The 25,310-nt window shown below is 39.8% G+C and overlaps 2 protein-coding genes across 3 annotated transcripts; both read left to right on the forward strand.

The window, feature by feature from the left end:
- Positions 1 to 1,687: 1,687 nt before the first annotated feature.
- LOC134097251 (alpha-1-antitrypsin homolog) lies at positions 1,688 to 17,557 on the forward strand. 2 transcript variants are annotated; one of them, XM_062550094.1, is made up of 5 exons: positions 1,688 to 2,093; positions 15,081 to 15,761; positions 16,278 to 16,548; positions 16,648 to 16,792; positions 16,892 to 17,557. In XM_062550094.1, exons 2-5 carry the CDS (start codon positions 15,089 to 15,091, stop codon positions 17,087 to 17,089), a joined length of 1,287 nt encoding a protein of 428 aa, XP_062406078.1. In that variant the 5' UTR covers positions 1,688 to 2,093; positions 15,081 to 15,088; the 3' UTR covers positions 17,090 to 17,557. The 2 variants fall into 2 exon arrangements, with proteins under 2 accessions (XP_062406078.1, XP_062406079.1); XM_062550095.1 differs by lacking the exon at positions 1,688 to 2,093 and having other exon boundaries at positions 13,478 to 15,761.
- Positions 17,558 to 20,015: 2,458 nt separating this feature from the next.
- Positions 20,016 to 22,379, forward strand: LOC134097249 (alpha-1-antitrypsin homolog). The gene is made up of 5 exons (XM_062550092.1): positions 20,016 to 20,148; positions 20,605 to 21,291; positions 21,378 to 21,648; positions 21,807 to 21,951; positions 22,079 to 22,379. The coding sequence occupies exons 2-5, from the start codon at positions 20,613 to 20,615 to the stop codon at positions 22,277 to 22,279; spliced, it is 1,296 nt and encodes a 431-aa protein (XP_062406076.1). The 5' UTR covers positions 20,016 to 20,148; positions 20,605 to 20,612; the 3' UTR covers positions 22,280 to 22,379.
- Positions 22,380 to 25,310: the final 2,931 nt, after the last annotated feature.

A 25,310-nucleotide genomic window follows, 5' to 3' on the forward strand; every position in this document is an offset into this window, starting at 1 on the left:
CAAATCTAAAATCATAAAACTAGAACAAAGCAACTTCTTCCACAGGTTTACATTTGCATATTCAATCTGTACAAAAATAATAAACTGCATTCTCATTACATGTGTCCCATGTCTATTCCTTCAATTGCTTTGCTATCTTAACATGCCCATATCAAATATAGTACCACATCTCATTACCATTATCAAGTGGTAATACTGTAATTAACACTCACATAACTGAATAGTACATACCTAATGAACAGTACTACCAACATTCAACTAGAAATGTATAATGCATTCAAATTTAGGTTTATAACCTTCACAGTACACTTTTACCACTACTAGGTGATCATAATCCATTTCGGTGGATCACACATAGCACACGTGTAGAATACTGGAGCTGCCATCTTAGAACTATGACGTGCCATCAACCTCGTTCAGATACGAACGGTAAATGTCCTGTTACACTTAACATTCTAATTACATTTACCTTAAACACACATTGAATAACACACTTATCTTATGCTCTTACATATTACTGTAGTGACTTCAGAATTTCTCTCTTCTACTCATTAATATCAATGGTTTAGTTCTCTTCCCCGTACAAATACATTAGCTGTTATTCGCGGTAACTAGCATTCAGGAATCTACCAAATATAAACACTGTAGAAACGTTTCACTTCACTACAACCATCTCTGCACGTCATTGAAACTTTATAGTTCACTTTAACTTTATAGTTCATGTAATATTTTCATGTTTACCAACCTGATAAGAGTGATAGAATTAGAGACAACCGAACACAAGTTTATGTGTAGATGTTCTGACGAATGCTTTATTTCTGTGTCAGAACCGGGCTTCGCAATCACTAACTGGCATAGCGCCATCTACAGGTGTGGTAGTAAACAAATCAAATCTCATTGAAATGGACTTTACCTTATAGACTACTAACAATACATAACTAAGAGTAAGATAATAATATCTTTGTATTTGTAGGGGTGTCTGTTTCTCTTCTCTAAATATGATATGTAAATGTTTTTACTTTATTTCAATCACATTAATTTCCAGTCCACTACACTTCCCCAGAGAATTCCCACCCTGAGCATGACGGGATAAGATGGCGGAATGGAAACTTTTCTGCAGCACTCGTGCTCAGAATAAGTATAGAGGGAAAATCTTGTAGTTCATTATGCAGGTCTGAGTTCAAAGCAAGAATATGTGGTGTTTTTTCCTTTTATATTGTTTGAATAACATATAGTGATAAGATACATTAATAACCTTTAATACCATATACTTATAAACAAAGGATCAACATGGAACAACGTGTACAGACATGTACAGACATGTCTTGGATGAGAGTGAAACAGAAGAAAGGGGACTCTCCACTCAAGCAGGAGTGAGGGCAATGTGCCAGCTGGTTGAAAGGGTAAAACAGATGCAAACTGGAAAACTGGAAAGAACCAGAAAACCCAAACTATCAAAAGAGCGCAAACAACTATGACTCAACATAGTGACCTAATGAGGGGTGTGCTCATATTCTTTAAAATGGAGGAGGGTGAAACTTTCCACCATTATGATTGGATCCTTTGGCTTCTCTGCCCTTTTTGATTGGCTAAACGAGATCTGGTGACGTTCTCAGAAGGAGGCGCTTCTGAACAGAATATAAGGGAGAGCAGAGCAGCCAGAGCTTCAGATCGATCTCGTCGAGGTACCAGCTGGTAGCGCCGCCTTCACTCTATTGCTTGGTAGTGCAGTTCAGACATTGTTTGGATTGTAATATCATTGTGATACAGTGAATAAAGATCATCAGTGTTGGGAAGTCTCTGTCTACGTGATCTCCTTCGGATGCTTGGTCCAGAGTGATAATTGGTTTCTTTACAAGAGTTAATTGGTTCCAGAGTGCTAATAATCAAGAAGTCCAGGAGCGTGGAATTTTCCACCACAGTCACCAGAAAGAGGAAGAGAAACACAGGCACTTGGTCGTGTCGGAGTGCGATAGCCTAGGTCTAAGCTTGGTCGTGAAAGTAGGCTAGTAAAAGGTCTCCTTCGCTGGGGCTTTGAGGCTCTTCTTCTTTTCTTTTGGACTCTGAGCTTTGCATTTTGAGACAAGAAGCGGGTAAGTTAAGCTATCTGTTCGAGGGCGTACTTTCTAGGACACCGTTAATGGGCAAACACTTGCACAATGCACTGACACACACAGGAGTAGCGAACTCAGCTGTGTATTCAGGCAGGAAAAGTCGTAGGCTATACACCGTAGCTGTCGGTATAGGTTAAGGTAGTGCCTTTTAGGCTGTGCTGCCTGGAAGGTGCCGTTGGGGGCAAAAAAAAACACCATTGAGCGTAGCGTTCACAAAACCAACTAGGCTTTGTTTAACAGTTGTACTTCTGTAAAATAAAGTCTATATGCATAGGCCTACCACACATAGCCTGACGACGTCCTGCAGAAAAAGGATGTAGGCAGGGCTAAACTTCGGTCTGGCATCTAGGCTAGGCCTACCACACAAGCAGGGATATGGAAATCGGTTTTTGATAAATAAACTGAGCACACATTGTCAGAAATAAAATTCAAATCTGCATAATGTTATGCATAGCCTAATATGCAGATTCACCCTCGAAGAAAAGTATATCTTTTCACACTGTGAGTAAATTAAACTGTTTTAATTTGTAATTTGTAAGTTGTTTGTTGTGTACAAACAACTTACATTAACTTATTAAAAGCAGATGAGACACTTCCGGTTTGGCCATGAGAGGATAGGCAGCAAGAAAGCCATGCTCCCATCGTAACTTTTTTTATAACTTATAGTAACGCCAAAATAAGGTCAATTTCAGTGTAAATACTTGTCGCCTGTTGTATAACGTCTTTTTGCATCGAAATATATGCACAATATCGGCTGACTACATGAGTAAACGAAGAACAATCACAACTAGTGCTACGCCTAAGACCACTGCTGGGAAACTCGCCGCCATGGCTAGCAAGGCTCGTGAAGAAAGTTCAGAAGCTGTTTCCATGTCTCAACTTGTTGCGGAGCTTAGCAAACAACGAACATCGCTGATAGATGACATATCGGCTTTAATCAGAGACTCCATGGTCCCTCTTCAGGCATCTGTGAGTGCATTGACAGAGACTGTTACGAGCTTCCAGACTCGGCTAAACACCACTGAAGCTCTAGCAGGGGATAACTTTGCTGCCCTCAATACTGCGGAGAAGAAGATACAACATCTTGTAGAACAAAATGCGACCCTGCTTGACCGCTTGGAAGATTTAGAAAACCGATCGCGTCGGGCTAATTTGAGAATATTAAACGTTCCAGAGGACAGCGAAAAAGGGGAGTCGACAGTGAAATTCATATCTAACATGTTAATGGAAGTCATGCCGGGTGTCTTTGATAAACCACCTGAACTGGAACGAGCACACCGCGCCCTTGCCCGAAAGCCTGCAGAAGGACAGCCACCCCGGCCTTTCATCATTTGCTTTCACAAGTTTCAGGAGAAAGAGAAAGCTTTACAGTGGGCCCGGACGCACGATGTGCAGTTTAGTGTAACCAAACTTCGGATCTACCCCGATTTGACAGCAACTCTGGCGAAAAGACGGGCAGAATTCAAGGATGTCAAACAGCTGCTGTATCGGAAAAAAGTGCGTTTCAGTTTACTACATCCAGCACGACTTCGAGTGGAATTCGACAGGCACACGTTCATCTTTACGACTCCAATAGAGGCCCAGCAGTTCTACGATGACCGGATTGCTAAGTACCAACCTACTCTGGAGAGACAAGGAGACCAGAATGATGAGGACTAAACTGAACGCTGTGGTTTAATGAAAGCAACAAGGTGGACTGGGTAATTCGTAACTTGCATGGGCAGGCTAAGGTATGTAGGCTGTTTTATCAGCCAGTTTATGTAGACATGCTAGCTAAACTAATCTAGCCCAGGACTATTTTTGCCTTATTGCCATAGTAGTTAAATTCAGAGTGAATTAACCTAGTTGATGCAAAGTGGACTGATAAGGCTATGCCTTACTGCATTGGCAGATGCCTATGGGCGTGAACTTATTTTGATGGAGAGCCTGGGGGTATATTAATGTTAGGAAGGTCTATTGGAAGTTTAAGCATAGTGGGGCTGCGGTTCATCCATGTTCTGAGGGTGAACCTAGTGTTCTTTATTTGTTCTGTAATAGGGATAATGGGAAAATGCCATGTGTTTTATTGTTATTATTATTTTTATATTTATGTATCTCTTTGCACTACATTTTTCAGGACTAGTTTACACATTGATATTGCAAACTTTGCTGTCTGCATCACACATACAACCAATAGTATAGCCTATAATGGCAAGTAAAACAGTTTCAGATGGGTCTGCAGTACGTTTCGTTAGCTGGAATGTTAGAGGTATGAACGGGCCTGTAAAGAGAGCTAGAATATTTACTCATCTGAAAAGACTGAATACTGAGATTGCATTTCTACAAGAAACTCACCTGCGTTCTCAAGACCATAGCATGTTAAGGAAAACTTGGGTAGGACAGGTGTTCCATTCTAACTTTAGCAGCAGGGCAAGGGGAGCTGCCATATTAATCCACAAGAAAATTTTGTTTTCTGCTTCAGAAATCATTTCTGACAGCCAGGGGCGCTACATTATAGTAGTAGGTCATCTTTTCCACACCCCTGTGGTATTAGTTAGTGTGTATGCCCCTAACTGGGATGACCCAGACTTTTTCAAAAATATATTGACACTAATACCTAACTTGAACACACATCGTTTAGTGTTTGGTGGGGATATGAACTGTGTATTAGATACCACCCTGGACCGTTCAAATCCCAAAATTGCGCCAACATCAAGGATGTCCAGAGAATTATCCAATATGATGTCTAACTTGGGATGTGCTGACCCATGGAGATTTTTCAATCCTAGTAAAAAAGAATTTTCTTGCTTTTCACATGTGCACCAGTCCTATTCTCGAATAGACTATTTTTTCATAGATAAAAGCCTTCTCTCTGCTGTAAAAAAGATAGACTATTCTGCTATTGTTGAATCGGATCATGCACCTCTCATTCTTGAAATTAACTTTGCACTCAATTATTCTATTAAGCCAACTTGGAAATTGAATACATTATTACTTTCTGATGAAAACTTTTGTAAATATATATCAAAAGTAATAGATGACTTTCTATTAACCAACCAGACAGATTCAATATCCCCAGCATTATTGTGGGAAACCTTAAAGGCTGTTCTCAGAGGACACATCATATCATTTATGGCGTCAAGAAATAAACTGCGAAAACAAACACAAGAAACACTAATTAACAATATTTTGAAAATTGATCAGCAGTACTCTGTGACACCAACTCCAGAATTGTACAAAGAGAGGTTAAACTTGAAAACGCAATACGAGCTTTTATCTACAGAGAAGACAGAGCAAAACTTGCTACGGTCACGTGCGTTCTTTTATGAACATGGGGAGAAGGCAGGGCGCCTCCTGGCTCACCAGTTAAAGTGTAAGCTTGCATCCAAGCTTATTCCAACAATTAGAAATACTCAACAGGAGCTGACAATAAACCCACAAGAAATTAACGACACATTTAGAGATTATTATTTAAAACTATACTCGTCAGAATTCCCCCAAGATATTTCTCATATGACAGAGTTTTTAGAAAGTCTTGACATCCCGTCAGTGCCACAAAATGATAAGGAAATTTTGGAAAAACCTCTTGAAGCACAGGAAATAGAAAGCGCAATAAAGGGTATGCAAAGTGGGAAAACTCCTGGGCCTGACGGCTTTCCAGTAGAGTTTTATAAAAAATTTGTCTCACAACTAACACCTCTACTGCTGAATATGTTTAGTTATTCTCTTGAACAGTCATGCCTGCCACAGAGCCTCACAGAAGCTCTTATAACAGTGTTGTTGAAGCCAGGCAAAGACGCATCGGACTGCGGCTCTTATAGGCCCATATCTTTATTGAACGTGGATGTCAAGATACTTTCAAAACTTTTAGCTGCCAGGATAAACAGTGTTATATCTGATATAATATCAGTGGACCAGACAGGCTTTGTTAGAGGCCGTCACTCTTTTGTTAATATTCGCAAGCTCTTACATGTTGTGCACTCTTCTGCATCTGGGGACACTCCAGAGGTGGTGCTGTCCCTAGATGCAGAGAAGGCGTTTGATAGAGTGGAGTGGGGATATTTGTTTTCTGTATTAGATAGGTTTGGATTTGGTCCAAAATTCATTTCATGGATTCAATTATTGTACTCCTCTCCAAAAGCTGCAGTAATTACAAATACAGTGCGGTCTAAATATTTCCCCTTATGTAGAGGAACACGCCAAGGCTGCCCTCTCAGCCCATTATTGTTCATTATAGCAATAGAACCCCTGGCAATAATGCTAAGAACTACACAATCCATACAGGGGATAAATAGAATGGGGGTGGAATTTAAAATCTCTCTGTATGCAGATGATCTTTTAATTTATTTAACTGACCCTATTACATGCACACCAATAATTTTGAACGTTTTAAATGACTTCAGTGGCTTCTCTGGATATAAAATAAATTACTCAAAAAGCATATGCTTCCCTATAAATGACAAGGCATCAAAGATCCAGAAGACAGACCTGCCCTTTTGTTTGTCCAAAACAGGATTTAAGTATCTAGGCATAAACGTGACCCCTTCCTTTTCTAAGTTATTTGAGGCTAACTTCTCTCCCATATTTGAGAAACTGAAGCTGGACCTCCAACGCTGGAACACTTTATATCTAACATTGGCAGGGAGAGTTAATTGTATAAAAATGAATGTGCTGCCTAGACTCTTGTATCTTTTTCAGAATTTACCCATTTTTCTCCCCAAGTCATTTTTTCGCTCAATAAATGGGCGGCTTTCTCACTTTTTATGGGGGGGCAAAACTTCTAGACTGCGTAGGACATTCCTGGAAAGACCAAGGCAGGAGGGTGGGCTAGCACTCCCAAACCTTTTAAGTTACTACTGGGCAGCAAATCTGCAAAAAATTGTCTATTGGTTCCAGACCCCTGGAACCGACTGGTGTAATGCCGAAGGAAAGAGTTGTAAACACTCATCACTTGCTGCTCTAGTTACCTCAAAACTCCCATTCTCTCCTACTTCCTTTTCCTCTAGTCCAGTAGTGACTTCTACTTTGAGGATATGGACACAGTTTAGGCAGACAGTTAACCTGCCTGGGTTGTCCATACATAGCCCAATCTGTGATAATCATATGTTTCCCCCTGCAAAATTGGATGATTCCTTTAGACAGTGGCAGCAACATGGCCTTATAACTTGCAAAGACTTTTTTATGAATAAAGTTTTTCCTAATTTCACTGATTTTGCAAATACGTTCTCCATCTCTAAAGCTAACTTCTTCCGATACCTTCAAATTCGTCATTTTATTCGATCTCTAATCCCATCATTCCCGCAAATACCCGAAAGGTCAGTCATGGATGATATACTTCATACTCCCCTGGCCTTTAGGGGCCAAATTTCCATTATATACAAATATATCATGTCATCCCAAGAAACAACAATGAATACCATTAAAGCTAAATGGGTAGAAGAATTTGGCACTGATATATCTGACGCTGTCTGGGATAGGGCACAGAGTTGGGTGAATGGAACTTCTTCTTGTGCACGATTGAACTTGATCCAGTTTAAAGTGCTTCATCGTATGCACTATAGTAAGGTGAAATTGGCCAAAATATACACTAATGTGGATGATATTTGTGATCGCTGTAGGATGGCCCGGGGAGATTTAACTCACATGTTTTGGGCATGTCCCAAGTTGGGACAGTTTTGGACATCAATATTTGAGATATTAAATGATGCCTTTGGCTTACGCTTGCAATCCAACCCTGTAACAGCTATATTTGGGGCACTGGGAGAGGATGTGGTAATGCCCAGCCGTAGAGAGAGTGTCATAGCTTTTGCAACCCTTATAGCCCGAAGGAGGATACTCATAGAATGGAAATCAACAGTCCCTCCTAAGGCATCAGTATGGCTTTCAGATGTTATGATGTTCTTAAAGCTGGAAAAGATTAAATACTGTCTAAGGGGATCCTCTAGAAAATTCTACAAAACCTGGGACCCTCTGCTGACTTATTTCGATAGGCTTACTGTACTCCCTTCTGACTGACAGACAGCACAAGTTGAGTAGCAAAGTCATGCAATTAGAATCCTGAACATTATTGTTTGTCCAAAGTAGACATTGGTTATTATCTTGTTATTATTTTTATTATTATGATTATTTTATTTATTTATTTTATTATTATTTATATTATTATTTATTTTGTTATTTTTGATTGTTAATGGTATTATTACTACATGTACATTACAATTCTATTCCATTATGTGGGTAATGTGTATATGTATATGTGTACGTGTATGTATATTTGTTTAACATTGGCATGAATGTTTGTATGGGTGGGATGGGGGGAAAAAGTAGAGGGAATTCAGAATTGTACTATTCTTTATTCAATGTTAAGACTCCTTTTAAAACAATAAAAATACTTGACAAAAAAAAAAAAAAAAGCAGATGAGAAATGTTGACCTTTCATTAATTAAAGGTAGGGTATGGAATGAGCTTTTTTGGCCATTTTTGCAAAATCACTTGAAATCCTATTCCTAACCCACTTATAGCCACTAAGTTGGAAGCACTGAAATGGAAATTAAACACGTCAATCATCTGCGGAACGGGCAGGGCTCGAAAAACTCCAGCCAATAGAATTCCTCACCCCATACCATCATTTCACAGCTCGATCGTCAATCTAACGTCTTACTCCTCTTCCTACTCCCCCTCCCCACCGCGCGCGACCCTTTCGAAAGCTGGTGACCGCGAGTCAGTGCTGAAACGAAACCAACTGCCTGCTGCTGCACGTCCATGTTCCCCTCTTGTTGTATGTGTCACTTCATTTCTATACAAACTAACTAAGGCAGCGGATACCTACGGAAACTCAATCACCCACGCAATAAATAAGATATGTAGCAAAAATTACATTTTACCATGACACGAAGAGTGCTGTAAACATGAAATCGAAACTTAACAGCTTGGAGCTACGGTGGAATAGGCGAACCAACGGGGCAGCACTAAACTCGGATATTTCAGGAGATAATCGCCCTGGTAAGAACAAACCAGATTCTGTTCAAATATACACACCTATGGCTACTGAACCATATGTACTACAACCCTTTGGAGGTGAATAAAGAATGTAATTGGGGAAGTTGATGTGAGTGATTGTATGGAGACTAGAGCTCATAGTGCTGTAGACGCCAGGATGGCATTTCATTTAGCCTGGCTCGCTCTCGCGCTGCGCATTTGAATTGTCGCTCGTGCATGGAGGGCGGGACTTGAGGTTGTATATGTTCAAACTCTGCCGTCCGTTTTGCTAATTCCGTACCCAACCTTTAAGTAATAATAATTTAGATTTACTAAATTGTCTCATACATTATATAAAGTCTGTCACTGGAGGAACAAAGTAGGCTATAGAGAATGGGAACGGAAGTTAGCGGCGCAGTGCATTCTGGGACAAAAAGGGCGTTTTCCTCCATTAGGTGAGGCCGCGGCGCGAATTATAAACAAGAAACCTATGGAAACCTATGATATTTCGAACAAGATCGGCTAGCCAAAACAGTAACACTAGATGTAAACATTTAGGCTACTATGCTAAAAACTAGTAGTAGAAGTAGTAATGGACCGTACAGAGACAAGCTCCTGCCAGACGCGAGGAAACGTTATATAGAAAAGATATCTTTGATCGGTAACATGGATCCCTATGACAGACCGTCTGGAGAGTGGACGTGAGACCCTGAAAGTAATACAAAGACACTCCGTTGTTGATTTTTTTTACCTGACGATCGTGGGCACTGACGTTACATCCAACAACACAACAGGTTCGTCCCATGATGTGTGAAAAACAGTGTTAGAAACAGCGAGTTAGGAATGTTTTACGATGTTTACAATGGTACAGCATTGGCAGCAGCGTACAAGTGGCCTCACGTATGTATCCCAGACGCCACCGCGGCGCAACCGCGAAATGTCCGCGACGTCACATTCCCATTCTCTATACATGTGTGTGGTTAGCTTTGATGGTGACTGTGGCTGTGTTCGAAATGTTGTGCTAAGTACTACATACTGCATACTGGTCAAGTATACACTGTGTACTGCACACTACGCCCCCCACCCCAGTACGCAGTAGCCGTCACCAGCAGCACAGCGTACTAAATCACTGTTTGAAATGGGTGGTAAGTAGCCTACTAGTCGCATACTGATACTGACGTGAACCTAGCGATCAGTATGCAGTGTGTGAAAAATTAGATTTTACCAGTATGCAAAAGTTCCCAGGATGTTGTACTAATGGTGGCAAAATCCTCAGTGTACCAATGATGCTCACTACTCAGATACTGCATCCCATAATGCATAGCGATTATTTCCAGTTTCAGAAAAAATCAACAACGCTGGCAGACAGCGAAAGGACAAGCCTATGGCAAACCGGAGGCGAAGAATACAAATGTGATTATTGTTTGGGTGTTTTGGTATGGAACGTTTCGTGGCTTCTGTTATTGTGGAAGTTTGAGTAGCCTAGGCTACTTGTGTTCATGTGCAAGTGAAATAGCCCAGCTCATCCAAAGTTAACATGAACTAGCTGGCGTTCAATGGAAATGAATGATATTAGAAAGCTAAGTCGTAAGCATCAAGCGTGTCTAGCTCTTGTTAACGTCGCTATTAACATTTACCAGTGTTCGCTTAATTATTAGTTATCGTTCTTGGTGTGAACGACCCTCTCCTTAGTGTTCTGTAACTGTCAGAACTCTATTCATAAGTTTAGTCAGCACCGCAACAAAGCGTTTAGCCATACCAACTTTGTCAGCATTTTTGGTCGACTAGTCTGTGACCTTTACCATCGCTAGCGTATCTGATGCACCTGTGGAAAACAGCTGATGGATTAGTAAAATCAAGTGAGCAAGCTTACGGTGACGTTGGTCATTTTAACGCAATGCCGCAATGCATTCTAGAGAGCTCAACGTAGATTTTAATCAATACCATGTTATAGTTAGGCTATGTGTTCTGTTCCGAGTAGCCTATTTAGAGGTAGACTTGAAGAAACTGTCTAAACTAATCAATTTAAAGTGAGCGCAATTACGTCTGATATTTTGGGGAATTCTTCACGTTTATCCCGTTAGTGACACATGCTCAGGCTATAATGATTTGTGTTCGTTGCTAAACGAAGCGAATCTAAATGTGGAGTACTGAGCATGTTCCTCCAGTCTAGTTGTGTCCAGATATAGGCATTTTATACAGTGATGCATCTACAGCCTAAAGCACGCACCGCCACCTACTTGCAAGAAAAACGTATTGGCAATTAGTCGAACTACCTCATTCATTTGTATAAGACTGCAGTGGGAAACGAGTTAAGCTGAAATGCATTAATCATTGCATTTCAATTCTAGCGTTCTTGGAAATTTAGAACATCACAAGTTTGCTTTTGTTTATGTAAAGCACGTTGCATGAAATGGGCTATAGCCTATAAATAAACTTGACATGGCAGGAGGATTGTTCTGTTTACTTATCAAATCAGCCAGCTTTTGGGCTACACTGGAGTCTGGACATCTGGAGAAAGCATAGCCTACCCATGAAGAATCTCTGTGTGATGTTTCATATATAATATGTTTATGGATAAATAAAATCACCTAAGCTTATTAGGATATAATGGAATTTAAATAACAGAAAAGAATACAATGAATTGATACAAAAGTTATAAGAGTTAGGCTAAGAGGATGCACAAGCTGTGAAATCAGGTAAGTGCAGTGTTATAAAATTATTGTTGTGCTGCCATCAGAGTGCCAACAATGTTCATAAAACATTTCTCTAGTGTTGATCAGTGGAGAGAGTAGCACTTCTGTGTGTCCTACCGTTTTGATATGTCTTAGGCTACCTCTCTGTGGTGAGAGCCAACAAACAAGCAAGGAGAAGAAGGTCTGCAATACTGATGGTCTTTAATCTCGTTCTTCAGCAGGAATTCAGAGTGATTAGACCAATATGCCTAGAGAAACTAACAATATTGTAGCCCACAGTTGTCTTTTCTTATGAAGGCGTATGCAACCATGGTTAATGGATCAAAAAGGTGTCATTATTGGCAAGACTTGGGTTTGCAACTAAGTGAAATGTGAAATTAAGTAAATGTAACTGTGCTACACTGACAATTGATAATCCCATAATGACCACTGTATGACCTACAAATGACACTAAACATTGAACAAAATACTTTCAATTGATTAAAATGTCTGAACTTTAACATCAAGAAAAACAACAAGTGCACATTCTCTCAGAATGACCCCAGGGGACAATATTGCTAACTGAATGGCAACACTATTCTATCTATTGTCCGTCTCCTCTTTGGAGATGTGGATCTGAAGAACGACTTCTGTCAATGCCCTTGTGGACACACTTGAAGTGGACTGTGATGGAGGCTGGGGGAGAGACTGGAGGTTGTCATCATTCAGTATTGGTTATCCAGTGCCACCTCCTACAGGGTTGTTGCAGAAGCCTTCGATGTTCCCAAGACCACTGTGCATGACGTTGTGCCAGTCCTAGAGATAGAGGTTACATCTTTTACCATCTTAGACACTTTCTTATAAACACTCATTTAAAATCAAATATTAGTAAGGAGAAAATTATTTTCTGCCATTACCATTTTATTTTCCATCATTAGGCTATACCAGAGCCCTAGACATTCTCTGGTTATACCCAAATCCGGCTATGATATCACTTATCAAAGAGCAGTAGGCTTAAACTGGGAACTGTTTTGAACCAGGTGCTCATTTCTCAGTAGATACCAAAGCAACTAGCTATCAAAGATTTTCACATTACACTTTTGTAAATTAAACTTATTTTTTAAAAGTACGAATAGAGTTCTGTCAGTTATAACTGACAGAATACTTAGGAGATAAGGGCCGTTCACACCAAGAATGATAACCATAACGATAACTAGGCTATAAATAAACATTGCTCTCGTTAATGTGAATGACGACGTTACCTAGAGAGGCCAGGCTAGAAAATCGTCATGCTATTTAGCGACTTAGCAAGCTAACAGGTTTCTACCATTCATTTCCATTGAGCGCCAGTTAGTTTACGTTAGCTTTGGTTAAGTTGGGCTATTTATTCACTTGCACATACACAAATACAGCTCTACAGTAATAAAACTTCCACAATAACAGAAGCCACGAAACATTCCATACCAAAACCCAACTAATACTCACATTTGTGCTCTTCATCTCCGGTTTTTGCCATACTTGTCCCTTCGCTGTCCGCCATTGTTACTGAAATTTTCTGAAGCTGGAAACAATCGCTATGCATTATGGGATGCAGTATCCCATCAGTATAACATCCGGGAAACTTTTGTGTACTGGTAATATTACATTTTCCAAACACTGCATACTATTTGCTACTTCACGTCATTATCAGTATGTGACTAGTATTTAGCACGCGGTTCGAACACAGCCTGTGAATGCCTTCTGTGGACACCGGGGCTGTGGCAGCCAAAGATCCTTCATTCCCTCCTTCCGCTTTAACCCTCTCTGCTACAGCTAGTGCATATAGGGCACTAGCTACAGCTGACTTAAACTGCCACCTCGTGGCGATAAGTTGTAATACAATTCAATGTGCGTGAATTAAGTGGCCACTTCCAAGGGAACCCACTGTAGCCTACTTCCATACAATGGCCTGATAGCCTAGGCTACTACAGACTAATCATTAGGCTACTTATATAATCATTGAGCAACGATTTGGGCGAATGCAATGTTCAAGAAAACAGGCACGAGAAGGGAGGTGATTTTCTGATGATTCAACAATGAAACAATGAAACGGTTGCCAGACAATATTTTCTGTCACTAAAGTTGCCAAAAGTCGCTAAAGTTACCAACAAATAAGTCATGGTCAAAGTGACTTCCAGGTCACAGCAATTGGAAAAAATAAAAAAATAAATATCAAAATCACTTAGCCCTGAGTCCGTTTTTTAAATGTTCTACTTTTGATCTGACCACGAAATCAAAAGTCTGAAAAACAAAGCGTTATTTTCTTCTTCGTATCACATTCATAAAGAAATAATGAAATAAAGTCATTTTTTTTTATTTTGGATTCTTAATTGAATTTCAAATGAACGAAGCATACACGGACCGGTCAGCAGTAAAAAGGGACTAGATTAAGGAGAGCCTCCTAAATAGTTCTGCTTGTTGACCCCAGAGTCAAGGATTTTTGGTCCAAGTAGAGAAAGCCTCTCTTTTGCATCAGTCCTTCCGTACATCCTAAACCCGTTGAAAAGGGGCCCCTGCAACAAACACGATCTGACAATCACTTCCTCTTCTGCAAGGCAAGTTTTGCAGAGACAGAACAGGAAGCACGCGCTCATAGCAAGGCGAAGAAATCGCAGAGTCTAAAGACAAGCGCAGTCTTTGGTAAGGTGTGAAAGAACACAGAATCCAAAGACAAATACACCTAACCCTCTCTTCTTGAAAAAGCGAGAGCCTCGCAGATTTTTGAAGACACACACACACACACACACACACACACACACACACAGAGTAGTGGTCTCAACTGTGATTATAGTGCCCCTGTATACAGCAGAGTGGACATAAAACGCAACACTACCAAATTATTATTATTTTCTTATTCAGAGAGGGAATTCTTTTTGTTAAATTATAATACTTACCACCCGATCTTGCTTCTTATTTATGTTTTCAGATATCCTCAGTAGGCTACTTTCCCACCCATCTATCTAAGTCACCAAACAGATGATCTAAGCATACCTTAGCCTATGGTTTGACTTTTAGACAGTAAATGTTTTGACTTGGAGTCGAAGGTCCAAGAAGTGGACAGACAAATATTGATTGTATGAAATTACACAGTTCTAGTGTTTAGGAAAACTTCCTTAGCAGTATTTCCTACTCTTTTAAAGGTTGCTAGTAGCATAATGATAATCTTTTAATAAATGTGAACTTTGTGATTGTTGTGTAATAGCCAGTAGACTAATGTGTTATCATAGCATGTGCATGATAATATGTGGCAATACTTGTGTTATACATGTCAATATGTGTGTGTTCCTGCTCTGAACAGGCCGTAAGATGAGAGTGATTGTGCTTTGTGGTGTGATGGCTGCCCTGCTCCTGTCTGTGGCCTTGGCCGCCCCACAGGGTGACCATGAGGGCCATGACCACGGGCCCCACACAGCAGAGCATCACCACCACCTCCACCATGGAGAAGACGAGCCCCATCCACAGCACGAGGGTGAACACAGCTCCATGCTCACTCAACCCAATGCTGACTTTGCCTTCGCTCTCTATAAGAAGCTGAGTGCCCTACCCGAGTTGCAGTCAAACATCTTCTTCTCCCCACTGAGCATATCCATGGCTCTGTCCATGCTGGCTCTTGGGGCTAAGGGTGACACTTTCTCCCAGCTGTACCAGGCTCTTGGTTATGCTGAATTGACTCCTGAGACGGTCAAGAAGGCCAATGAGCACATCATTCACATGTTTGGTCATGAACAGGATCATGTGAAGATTGTAGCCAATGCTATTGCTGTTACAGAGAAAGCCAAAGTCAAGGATACATTCTTAGAGGACACCAAACACTACTATGAGAGTGAAACACTAGCTGTGGATTTCTCTAAATCTGATGTTGCTGTTCAAGAGATCAACAAATACATAGCTCAACATACCAACAACACAATCACTGATATGGTGAAGGATGTGGATCCAGACACTTTTATGATGCTAATCAACTGCTTGTATTTCAGAGGTAACTTTGACTCAACTCAAACCAGTGCATTCAAAATGTGCCATTTATCTGGAAAAGATAGCATCACAAATATTGTTTTTATATCCTAAGACAGGGGTTCCCAAACTGTGGTATGAGCTGCTTCTAGGGGGTGCAAGATGAAAAGGACTGTCACATTTTCAAATGTTCTGTAATTAATTTATGAATAAACACAATTTAAAATCTGGTTATAATGACATGGATATATGACATGAAATCAAAGGCTACATTTGCATTTAAAAAGGCAGCTTATCAAACATGGTGCCTGGAATGCATTAATAGAATGTTTTACTTTTTAATGTATCGCATGGTGGGGATATGCGAGCTGAGTCAGGATTTAGAAGTGCAGTAGCCTACGTGGGGGGAAAGTTTGGGAGCCGCTGTCCTTAGAGAATGGGAAATATAGTTTGAGGAAGACCTAATAAAAAAAAATATCCCATTCCCATGTCATGTAGTAAAAAACATATGAATAACAAACACTGCTTTTACATCCTATAGGAGAATGGGAAAGGCCATTTGATGACGACATACCCATGAAATATGACTTTCATGTGGATAAAAACACTAAGGTGACCGTGGACATGATGCAAAAAGATGGTTATTTCAGAGTCTATGAGGACAAACAGAACTTCATTACTGTGCTTGAGCTTCCATACAAGGGCAGGGCATCTATGATCATCGTCATGCCGGACGAGGGGAAGATGAAGGAGGTGGAGGACAGCATCACCCAAGCCCATTTCAAACATTGGAAACAGTCACTGTCGGGAAGGTAACAGTACACTTATCTGCCAGATGTGTGGTGGAGAATAGTTGATTGTTACGTCTCTCACTTGTGCATAATCTTGAGGACATATGTTTTCTTTTCTAGTATGGTGAAAGTTCGTATGCCAAAATTGTCCATTTCTGGCACATTTTCACTGAAAGAAACTCTGAAAGGGATGGGAATGGCCAGTGCTTTTTCTAACACAGCCGATTTTTCTGGAATGACGGATCTCAAAGTGACCTTGTCAGAGGTTTGTACAAGGGATGTTTACCAAGCAAACAAAGAGCAACTTAAAAATATGCTATATTTGCCATATCTCCTGATATCCCCTTTGCCATCTGATTTTCAGGTGGAACATAAAGCCATTCTCAACATCCACGAGAAAGGCACAGAAGCAGCTGCCGTCACCGTGCCAATGTTGAGATATATGTCCTATCTTCATGCACCGTTCATAATAATCAACAGGCCATTCTTGGTCTTCATCGCTGAAAGTACCACCGACAGTATCCTCTTCATGGGCAAAATTTCAGATCCCACCTCTAAATGAATGTTCGATTGGAATTATTGCACAAACTTTCATTCATTTAATTGTTATGATGCTAAATAATATTGTTAGTTTTAACCCTGTACATATGATTGAAACAAATATTGTGAAGAGTGTGGAACATGACAATAATGGGGTAATAAAGCATTGTTTGCTTTTTGAATGTGCACTGTTAGGCTATAATTCATTCCGGAAAATGTATGGTATATTCAAAGAGTATGGAATTACTTCTATCCTCTTTGGTATATTCATACTTTCTTATGATAAATCACAATTACAAATAAACTTGTTTCCAGAAGGTATTGTGCGTTTGAGCAAATTTATCTTATGTTTGAAAAGTTGGCTTGATATGTTCAGCTGAGTGATGACACCCCGTGGCCAAAATACTGTATGTCATATGCTGTATGTAGGTTTTTTGATGTTTTGACTTGTACAGACAAATATTGATTAAATGGAATAACACAGTTCTAGTGTTTAGGAAAACTTCCTCAGCAGCGTTTCCTACTCTTTTAAAGGTTACTGGTAGTATAGCGCATGAAAATGTTTTCTGAGATATAGATTCACTTTTCTTGGCACTGGATAGAATGCATTTTCATGACATTGTCAATCTGATTGAAACAAATGGCCCTGCATTCTTAATGTTATTTATGCTTGAACACTATGTCTGAATGTCATTGGGTGATTTATACAGACACTCATTAGTTTATACAGACAGACACATTCAGTCTCAAAATGTATACCTTATAACCCTCTTATTAATAGTGTCTGATGGCATATCTGCCAGTGTAGTGAGACTCAAAAAATGCGTCCATGTAAAAGCGTATATATTCCTGGGTTTTATTTTTGCAAACCCTTTTGCTAACCCTGCAAATAACCTTTCCTGTTTAACTGCAGTGTTGCACGTACAACTGTAGTGGCACATGTATCCAGCATAGAAGGATCATTTGTTCAACATGGGGTCAGTGACACAAGCCTAAATAAGGAATCAATAAGGGGGACATCTTGTTGAACTACATCGACACTGTATTCACAGTTCTTTATCGTTACCCCTGTTTGGCACTTTGGCAATAACTTGTATACAGCTACAGTAGCTACATGACCTTGAGTTCAGGTCAGAGGAAGGGGCAGTTCATGGGCCCGATTTTAACGACCTGAAACGCACCGTCTGAAGTGGATGGTTTAAACTGGTTTAGGGTGTGGCCAGTCCAAAATCACTATCTTGTCAGCGTAATAACTTCATCAGGTGCCAGGCACATTGTTCAAAAGGGTTGTCCTTATGTTTCATAGTCAGTCACGGGTTTGCTTTGGGCATAACATCCATTAAACTAATGAGAGTGACATCTGTTATTCCCTTTAAGAGCAAGGAGTGCAACATCAAACGTGCCTGAGGGAATTTGCTTAAACGCGAGACCATGTTTGCAAAACCAGGATTCCACTACACCTTGCTCTACCAAAAAGCTAGCCACCTGCATCTGCACTCACCTTTGAACGCTTCCAACTCGAAACTAACCCATCGTGGTCTCACAGGAAACAACACAGTTCCCATGTCCGATAGTAATCCCCTATGCTCGTGCCAACTCGTGATAATTGCTCTCTTCCAACATGCTGTCCTTGTGCAACGCCGTATTCCCAGCTGATATTTTTACCTCACAATTAAGCCCGGTGACATATTCGTTCTAAGTTATTTAGATTCACTATTAACTGAATCGAAAAACATAGCCTGAAAAAAGCAACACTTACCCAACTAGAAAAGCACTCAGAGCGTGCAAACCTTCGCCAAGCGAAAACATAACGGCCTCTTGGATCCAGACGGTGATCACTCCCAAAATGTAATCATTTCTTCCTTTGGTCATTTCAGACCTTCCCTGAAAATTTAATTGAAATCTATCCATAACTTTTTGAGTTATCTTGCGAACAAACAGACAGACATACAAACAAAGAAACCCCAATGAAAACATAACCTCCTTGCCGGAGGTAATAATGTCCAAATGATTGAATAAAATTCCTAAGAATATTCATCCAGATGAGTTGTTGCCTGGGACTCGCTGCTAAGAGCTGTTTTCATTTTTTTGTGACAAAATAGCTGTATGCACTTTTCGCTTTAGGCCAGGTTTTTCCTGGTCAGTGGTTTAGGCCTAATAATTTCTATTGGTTTCAAGATAGCGATTTTTGGATAGGGTGATCAGACGTCCAGGGTTTTGGGGGACAGTCCCCGTTTTTGGTTGCCTGTCCCTGGGAAAATACAGAGAATATAGGCCTATACCTATGTCCATGATTAGAAACAATTATGTATTTCAATCAGATTGATAACCCAACTGAAAATGTCCCATTTTTGGGATTATATATCACAGTGGAGCAGCACAAAGCATCAGAAGCACTGATTATAAAGAAGTGAATACAGACCAGTAGAACCACAGAAGAGTGTTTTGTTTACATTTCTAATATTCACAACATTTTATTGATAGCAAATAATATCCCTCTTGATTATACTGGCAGTGGCACCTGCTACTTCAGAGAATATGAGTGTTGTGAAGGCTGAAGCCCTAGGCCAAGCTGAGAGAACAGAGGGAATAGTGAACCTTGGGTGCTCATCTTTCTACAATGTTCAATTGTTATGGCTCAGTCATTAGCACGTCCATCAGTGCAAAAAGGTTGAATGAAATTAACTGAGAGAGAATTACTTAATGAATCGCTACACAAAGTCTAAGAAACTATTATTGTAGAGGTGTGTGTCTGTTGACACAGGTGTATTTCACTTATTTGAATTCAGAATCTGTTTGAGTTCTGTTTTTTGCCATTCTCATTGGTTGTGTGGCAAAAATATATTTACCCAACACAAAGCTAGAAGTGCCACTTAGACAAAATATCTGTCTGTGGTGAAACACACGTAAGCCTGTCAGCAGTTTTGAAGGACATGTTGATTCAATTGGGATCAATGCTTACAAAAAGTGACCTGGGTTCACTCTTAGTTAATATTTATAGGACATGGACAGGCTACTTCTAAAATCCCTATAAATGTCAGATTTACCCTTAAGATAGCACTGACAAGGGAGGCACGGAGGGTAAGTCCACGGATTCTTGCCAATTAAACATTATATCATTATACTTTGTTTAATGCCATGGAATTGAACTTTAACACTTTATACCCTCTTAGAATCAGATGATCTCTCAATAAATCTGAAATGTACACTAAACTGGTTAAACTATGTAGTTTAACAGAAGATTTGTTCCTTATTACAGCTTTGTGATTTTTGACATGTGTCTATTTGTTCTGTTTGTCTATTGATTTTGTGATGTGTGATGCAATACCTACTTATTGCCAGATAGAATTACTGACAAAATTACAAGCATGTCTTGTTTATAATGAACATTTCAGGTTTGTATAGGTATGATGAATAATTGTATAATATGCAATATAATGTGATGTGTTGTATCATGACATGTACTATATGTACAGTATGGTGAAACAATACAATACTCTATGTCTGCCAATGTGTGTGTATTTCTGCTCCGAACAGGCCGTAAGATGAGAGTGATTGTGCTTTGTGGTGTGATAGCTGCCCTGCTCCTGTCTGTGGCCTTGGCCGCCCCACAGGGTGACCATGACGGCCATGACCACGGGCCCCACACAGCAGACCATCACCACCACCTCCACCATGGAAAAGACGAGCCTCATCCACAGCACGAGGGTGAACACAGCTCCATGCTCACTCAACCCAATGCTGACTTTGCCTTCGCTCTCTACAAGAAGCTGAGTGCCCTACCCGAGTTGCAGTCAAAGAACATCTTCTTCTCCCCACTGAGCATATCCATGGCTCTGTCCATGCTGGCTCTTGGGGCTAAGGGTGACACTTTCAACCAAGTGTACATGGCTCTTGGCTATGCTAGATTGCCCGCTCAAACAGTCAATGAGGCCTATGAGCACATCTTTCACATGCTGGGCCACAATCAAGAACACATGCAGCTTGATGCAAGCAATGCCATTGCTGTTATGGAAGGAGCCAAGGTCATAGATAAGTTTATGGAGGATGCCAAACATTACTACGAAAGTGAGGCAGTCTCTGTTGATTTCTCTAAACCTGAAGTTGCTAAGCAAGAAATCAATAAGTACATTGCTAAAAACACCAACAACACCATCACTGACATGGTGAAGGAGGTAGACCCAGCCACCTTAATGATGCTCATCAACTGCATTTACTTTAGAGGTAGGTGTGGTTCAAGGCACAGTGAAGCAACCTTGATTTCCTTTATGCTTGGGATTCATAACCAATGACATTTGTGTGCTTTCCAGGTGAATGGATGGAATATTTTGATCAGGATGGAACTACAAAAGGAGACTTCCAAGTGGATGTCAACACAAAGGTATCGGTAGACATGATGCAGAATGATGGCTTTTATGAGTTCTACGAGGACAAAGAGAACTTCACCACTGTGCTCAGACTCCCATACAAGGGCAGTGCATCTATGATCATCGTCATGCCGGACGAGGGGAAGATGAAGGAGGTGGAGGACTCCATTTGCCGCCATCATCTCAGGCACTGGATGCAAGCCATGGAATCTGGGTAATGTATTTGTCCAACGAAGTCACACAATTTAATAGGCCTTATTTAATAGCTATAGGCCAACATTAAAAATCAGTGTGTGCAATCATGAAATTCAGGGGGCTAAATCTCTCCAGCATAGATAGACTATTACTTATGCCCGGCTGTTTCTATTTCAGTAAGGTTATTGTTCACATGCCAAAATACTCCATCTCTGGCCAATTCTCACTGAAAGATACCTTGGAGTCAATGGGTGTTGTCAGTGCCTTTTCTGATACAGCTGACTTTACCGGAATGACAGGCGAAAAAGTAAAAGTGTCAAAGGTATGTATCAGTCATATGAAAGTATACCACGTTATAGGGCATGTTTTGTGTGTCTCAGTACACACTTACAATTGATGTGTAATCGGTCCTGGTCTCCAATCCATTGTTTTATCCATTCCATGTTAAGGTGGAACACAAAGCTGTCCTCAATGTGGACGAGAAAGGCACAGAAGCAGCCGCAGCCACAACAGTGGAGATTGTGCTTATGGCATTACCTACTCCACCCAAGAAGCTGAAAATCGACCGACCTTTTTTGGTGTTCATCACAGATTACAACACTAAAAGTATTCTTTTTATGGGCAAGATCACAAACCCTGCAGCCGAATGATCACAACATCTGACTGTACTGTGCTTTCACAATGTGGACAAGAAAACTGAGAAATGTGAAATGTTTTGAAATAATAAATATTTCATGATGTACAACAAAATGTTAATATGAATTTATTATTTGGTGCATACAAATATAAGGGCTGCTCTCCATCTGCCCCCCCCCCCCTTTCTCTCTCTCGTCTGTTTGTACCATGAAGCACCATTGTCTGTTGTGACACCATTTTTGATAGTAAGCAGTCTCACGCTACATACAGTATCTGCACACAGTTGGCAATCAGTGATTAGAAATTTGTGTCAAACATCACATACTATATCAATGGCTGTGTGCTTTCAAGCACATTTAATGCCCTTATGACATTTTCACAATGGCATGCAGTCATGGTTTAAATCTAACACATTTCATCTTGAAGACAGCATCAAACTTTATATAGTTATCTGTGAAGCAGATCTTGTTTTGCCGGCTCATAAGGAGAATGGCTGACCCAAATGCTTTTTCAAGGGTAACCCTCTCCATGAAATCTCCCATAGCGTTGTTCAGTCTAATGGTACAAGACAAAATAATAAGAGTAATATAATGTTATGTAATAAGGAATACCTGTACTACTACTACTACTACTACTACTACAACTACTACTACTACTACCAATAATAATACTAATAATAAAAACAACAATAATAATATCAATAATATGATGTATTATCATATTTGTTATTATTATTATTATTATTATTATTATTATTAACAAGAATGAACATTTACAAAGATCATAACTAGACTGACTCTAACATGAGCGATTCTGTGACTATTCTTGCAAATAAACTCAGAGATTTTGAGCACTCACTCAACAAAATCTTCAGAATGTAATAAGTACTTTAAGATGTCTTATTATACGGCTCTCTAGAATGTTGAGGGAGCTCCCATTCACTTTGAATGGGCCTCTCAACGTTCTACCGGTCCGTTATATTTGCATAATGACCGCTCCGAAGGTATAATGACCGCTGCCAATGGCAACGGGTTCACTCCGCTAGTTGTTGCGGAAGCCACGAAACGGTAGCCAAGTCATTGCTAAAGACACATTGAGATAAGTTTATTTTCTCGTTTTGGCAAGTAGCCGTATAATAAGCGCGATAATGTATAGAACGCCGGTCATTAACTGAAAATAATTCCCTTCAGGACGAAGCAAAACCCCTCCGCTGCGCGTCGGGGTTCAGTTCATCCTGTCGGGAATTATTTTCCGATAATGACCGGCGTTCTATACATTATCCCTTACATATCATATATCTTACCAAAAAAGCACAAATAGCTAGGACTATATCTTTTCTTATTTTATTTATATACTGTATATATTTTTAATTATATTTCTATTACAACACACACTATTTCTATTTATAACATACACACACACACACACATATATACAGTATATATATATAAAAAAAAATGTGGGTGTGGGATTAAGCATTCTATCAACTTGTAGAACGTTTAGACACAATTAAAGTAAATAGGTTGCTACTGTAGCTACTTTTCACTCATTAAAAAAATGTATTTTTTTTTTTTTGGGGGGGGGGGGGGGGGGGGTTGCCTTTATTCATAGGACAGAGAAGATAGTGACAGGAAGCGAGATAGAGATGGGGTGGGTACGGGAAATGACCGCAGGTCAGACTTGAATCTGGGTCCCCGTGGGCACTCGGACCTGAACGTGGTGTGAGCGCTGTAGCCTGTTGTGCCACCATGCCCCCCTGTTAGCTACTTTTATTTGTCAGTTGTCTTACATTTCATCAGGATTTTTTGTATGTTTTTATTTCTAAAGGCCAGCTATTTCATGAATCCAGGATAGTATGCATCCTGATAAAATTCCCTTGGCCTTTGGAATTAAAATAGCCCCATATCATCATATACTCTTCACCATAGCTAGAGAATGGCATGGTGTTTTTTCCAGTTTGCCTATTAGCCTGTTTGATTTGCTTAATATCCTGGATCCATGAAAGCTGGCTTTTGAAAATAAAAACATATTTTAAAAAATCTCCTATGGAAATTTAACATAGGGGTCAAATACTTATGCCCCCTAGTATTTAAGTAAGAACATTCATTTATTTACGATACATTCTTTAATCACAAAGAAAATTGGTGTCCTCAGCGGTTTGATTTTTACTCATTTTTTGAATTAAGGTATTAAGATCAATTGTCAAATGATGATTTCATATTCCTCTTTTTAGGCAACTTTATCATGGTATCAAACACTCCCCAGTGCTCCCCACTTTTATATGTTGTGAAATACCCAGACCTCTGGGGTTAAAGGCCATGTTGCATCAATGTGGGTGGTTGCTTAGAAGTAGTTAATGCCTAGTGAAAGTGACTCAGAGGTATATTTGGTTAATATTTACAAGTGACAAATCTAATCCCAAAATGCCTATAAAATACTGGATGTAGCCTGGTAGTTGTCACTGACAAGGGCATAAGCTAAGGTAAGGTCAACTACGTCTTGAATATTGAAATACAAATTTGTAAAGGTAAATAATCAGTTTTGGCTTCCCAGTATTTAGCTATGCTTACTGAAAGGGACTATGGGTTTGAATGTGAGTTAATATTTACACAATTTATACATCCACAACATATGTAAAAAAAATAAATAAAATGGCCACCCTGTTAAAGTGAATTAATCACACATTCATTTATTGTACTCTCAACTCTAAACCAAATATTTTAGTTCAACAATTTTTAAGTCCAAGTTCTCATATTTGATGTCAAGAATGGATAAGGTTTGGGTGAAGGTATTTAATGTGCATTGAATTATAATGGCTCTCTATTCTGCAACCTACAATTGCATGTGGTCAAAGTTAACACATTAGCTCTTTGCTATGCAGTAGCTCCTTTGCACCAGACAGAATTGATGATACAATTAGAATCATGCCTTGTTTATAATGAGCAATTCTATTGGTTCATAAAAGTACTTTTGATAGTTTCATAATATCCAGTGGAATATGATGTGGTGAAACAATCAAATACTCAGCCCTATGTCTGCCAATGT

The sequence above is a fragment of the Sardina pilchardus genome, chromosome 12, assembly GCF_963854185.1.
Source record: "Sardina pilchardus chromosome 12, fSarPil1.1, whole genome shotgun sequence".
Classification (NCBI taxonomy): domain Eukaryota; kingdom Metazoa; phylum Chordata; class Actinopteri; order Clupeiformes; family Clupeidae; genus Sardina; species Sardina pilchardus.